This window comes from Octopus bimaculoides, chromosome 4, assembly GCF_001194135.2.
Source record: "Octopus bimaculoides isolate UCB-OBI-ISO-001 chromosome 4, ASM119413v2, whole genome shotgun sequence".
Lineage (NCBI taxonomy): Eukaryota > Metazoa > Mollusca > Cephalopoda > Octopoda > Octopodidae > Octopus > Octopus bimaculoides.
In genome coordinates, this window is record NC_068984.1 from 7,484,382 (window position 1) to 7,488,669 (window position 4,288).

General features: G+C 35.1%; 1 protein-coding gene across 4 annotated transcripts in view; it reads right to left on the minus strand.

Annotated features, from left to right (window-relative positions):
• The window catches only part of LOC106870405 (cadherin EGF LAG seven-pass G-type receptor 1), a 535,294-nt gene that overhangs the window by 252,195 nt on the left and 278,811 nt on the right, over positions 1-4,288 (minus strand). For all 4 annotated transcript variants that reach the window (XM_014916457.2, XM_052966877.1, XM_052966875.1 and 1 more), the window contains one exon: positions 676-782. In XM_014916457.2, the coding sequence (XP_014771943.1) occupies positions 676-782 (107 nt within the window). The remainder of the gene's footprint in view (positions 1-675; positions 783-4,288) is intronic.

Below are 4,288 nucleotides of genomic sequence, written 5' to 3' on the forward strand. Positions count from 1 at the left end.
TATATATATATATATATATATATATTAACATATTTGTATATGTATATTTTATATAACTGAACATAATGCAACGTAAGTAAATTTTAATATTTTCCATTTGTATCTCTTTAAAAGTACATAATATATCTCTGGTTGATGTACGAATAAATTTATTAGTTTTTTTTCTGGTAATAACACAGAGAGATCAAAGTTATTTCTACATCAAACTTTAAAATGTTTTTTTCTCAATAGACCGTCTGTCTACACTACATTTTGAAAGTCATGAAATTATGAAACAGGTAAATATAAATATATCTTTTTAAACACTCCAAGTGCATTTTAAACTTCTTTTCTTAATACATATTTAAATTTTCTTTTCTGAAATACATTTGGTAATGAATATACCTAGAGATTTCTTTTATCATAAAAGCTAAACAGGAAATAACACAAATTCGTATTGAAATAAACTGTTAGATTGCAAATTCTATCTCTAATTCATTCATATGTTTTAATAGACTATATAAGATCAATTGCGAGTAAAACAGAATAAAAACATATTTCAAACGATTAAATCTAGAAAACTGCAATTGAACAATAACGATCTTGTGTTATATATTTGTTTTAAAATGTTTGTATTAAAATATAAATATTTAAATAGGTGTGTGTTGAGAGTATGTTTAGACGTAAGCAACTAACCTCATTTTTCAGCTCCAGGAGTGACAATGATATACATCCATCGATGATAGGTTCTCCCCATTTACCATTGTTGTCTGCGGTTCTCATACAGGGTCGAATTGCGGAGTCTGCCAATAGAAGAAAACAAAAGAAGTGGCTTCAGTAATGAATGATATTTTCTTTGGCCAAAATCTTCATAGGATTCATCAATTTAGTTTCAAACAGAAATAAAACATCTGAAATTTATAAGGGAAAGAATAATTAATTATGTTGACCCCAGCAACAGACTGATACTTATTTTGTATGAAAAGAAAAATCGGCCCCAGCGGAACTTGAACTTAGAAAGCAAATTATCAAAATTAAAGATGCCAAATGTATTTACTTCAGCCAACATTTTAACAAATCTGCAAAACGGCAACGTTTCGTTCAATCAGTGAAATAAATCAACGTGGATCCTAATTTAGTACATTCATGAGTAACCACTAGGCAATATAGGTGCGATGCACATCCTTTATTTAAATAGTGGTGCCCCAGCATGGGCATAAGCTCTGGCTGAAACCGATAACAAACTAATATTCTTTTATCCTTTTATTCTTTTACTTATTTCAGTCAGTTGACTGCAGCCATGCTGGAGCACCGCCTTTAGTCGAGCAAATCGACCCTAGGACTTATTGTTCGTAAGCATAGTACTTATTCTATCGGTGTCCTTTTGCCGAACCGCTAAGTTACAGGGACGTAAACACACCAGCATCGATTGTCATGCGATGGTGGAGGACAAACACAGACAGACAGACATACATACGCACACATACATACATACATATCTATATATATGAGTGTGTGTGCATATACCACGGGCTTCTTTCAGTTTCCGTCTACCAAATCCACTCACAAGGCTTTGGTCGACCCGAGGCTATAGTAGAAGATACTTGCCCAAGGTGCCACGCAGTAGCACTGAACCCGGAACCATGTGGCTGGTAAGCAAAGCTACTTACAACATAGCCGCTCCTGCTCCTAATATAAATGATAATATAAATATTTAATATGAAAATTATTTCGTTATGAAATATAATACTTTATATTATTTATATGAAGATATTATCATAAATACATAATATATAAACCATAAATCAATGAGTACGTATAAAAAATGATTTACATCTATTTAGTATTCAAGCACATGGACGAGCAAATAGTGTTGGAAGTTATATCACTTTGTTTTAAAAGAATACAACGTATTTTGATGTTAATTCCGGTTGCACAGATAATACGCTAGAATGGTCAGTTCTCTTTTGTCATAGATACCATGTCTGTTGAAGCATTATTTTAGTTGATGAGTATTCTGTTTGCTCGGAAACATTGAACTGGAATTATCCCAGAAAAAATAAAGAGAAACGTTAGAAGCATAAATTTACGTAGTACGTCCAAGCTTCCAGTTGGAAACAGAAATATGCCTGGCAGTTACACCATTACTACACTTCCCTGACGAATAATGACAATGAGCTCATTTATAGTAGTTTCAAATTATGGCACAAGGCCAGCGTTTTCGGAGGGGAGGGTGTAAGTCGATGGTGCTTATTTCATTGATACTTATTTTATCGATCCAGAAAGGATGCAAGACAAAGTCGACCACTGCGGAATTTAAACTCAGTGCGTAAAGTTGGACGTAATGCTGCCAAGCATCTCGTCCGAAGTGCTTACGATTCTGCCAGCTCGCTGATTTAATGAGCTCACTTATATTAGAAGCGATTCATCCATGACTCTCTGCTCGAAAAAGAGTATTTTTACCTAAACTTTGGTCCTGTCGCCCGTTAATGACAACTAATAAAGCTATTTCTTAACTCATCATATTTCTATAGTTGAATCAGGAGGAATGTCAGTGACCGTAGCAGTTTTCAAGATGTCTGAGTTTTGAGGGAGGAAAAAGACTGCAGGACGCCACATCCCACTGGCAGGAAGCAAGAAGTGAATCAAGGGATATATCCTAAAGCCAAAGAACCGGACGAAATACTTGACCAAACTGAACAACGCTGAAATTACAACTGAACAGCGCTGAAGTCTGGTGTTAAAGCGGGTGGCGTTGTATATCTGCTGTACAAGATGCCTAAATCTGCAGAAATATTAGCGACATCGGAGTTACCAGTTTTGAGGTATATAGGAATTGTTAAAAGTCAAGGGTGTTTCCCCTCGTCCTTGTCAAAATATTAAAGCGAAACCTTTCTGCTTATATATATTTCTGTGTTGATAATGCTTGCTCTCAGTAAAGTGATTTGCCAGAGTTTACATCGATTTCTCGTAAGTTTCAAGTTACCTTAAAGCTGTGTCACTAAATTATCAATACAGACAGTTGAACCACGCTATAAATCATTGAAAAGAGAAAAGAAACATTAAAAAGAATATATAAGTTTAAATAAGTAATAACAACTATTTTATGAGAGATTTTCCTTCATTATTATAATAACACTTATTAAATTAGACTTTCACAAAACTCCGGATATTTATATTGAGAAATTTAAAGTATTTGTTTATTTATTGCCATGTTCCACTTGAAGAGATGCTCAACGATGACAGCAGGAAAAAATGGCAAGCTGGGAATTCCAAAGAGGAAGGAATTCGGGGAAGGAAAGGACTGTGGTTAGTGTAAAATGACTGTAGTTAATGTAAAAGGACTGTGGTTAATGTAAAAGGACTGTGGTTAATATAAACGGACTGTGGTAAATGTAAAAGGACGGTGGTTAATGTAAAGTGACGGTGGTTAATGTAAAAGGGGTGTGGTTAATGTAAAATGACTGTGGTTAGTGGAAAATGACTGTGATTAATGTAAAATGTCTGTGGTTAATGTAAAAGGAGTGTGGTTAATGAAAAAGGATTGTGGTTAATGTAAAATGACTGTGGTTAATGTAAAGGGACTGTGGTTAATGTAAAAATATTGTAGCTGATGTAAGAGCAGGAGGTGGACAAAATATGGATGACACAGCAACGAAAAACGAATGAACTAGACTTGCCTTAGGGAAGGAGGTATGGGCTTCACTAGTTTAGAGCCTTGAAGGCCATTGTACTTGCAACAGAAATGGCAGAAAGTGGGGAGAATATGTTTGGGAGACGGGAGTTAAAATCCGTTGGGGGAGCAACTTTATGATGATTAGCCGAATAACCAATTATTCGAAGCCAATGTTTCGATGTCTAACACATATGTTAGACATCGGCAAAGTTACAGGTTTAGGGAGAAGTAATCAACTGTGAACTTCCACTGACTTTGAAGAAATTTTGTAGTTGCTGAAAATTGCTCAGATTCTGAACAGAGAGTACACTCTTCATAGTACGATCTTCTACCTACCTACCTACCTACCTACCTACCTACCTACCTACCTACCTACCTACCTACATACATACATACATACATACCTACATACCTACCTACCTACCTACCTACCTACCTACCTACCTAACAACCAACTAAATAACTACCACCTACCATCCTAACCATCTATATATGCATGCATGTATATATGTATGTATGTATGTATGTATCTATCTATCTATCTATCTATTTATCCGTTAATCTTCTGTCCGACTATCTGATAAGCCATCTACCTAGCTAGTTAGCTAGCTCTGTGTGTATGTGTGTGTGTGT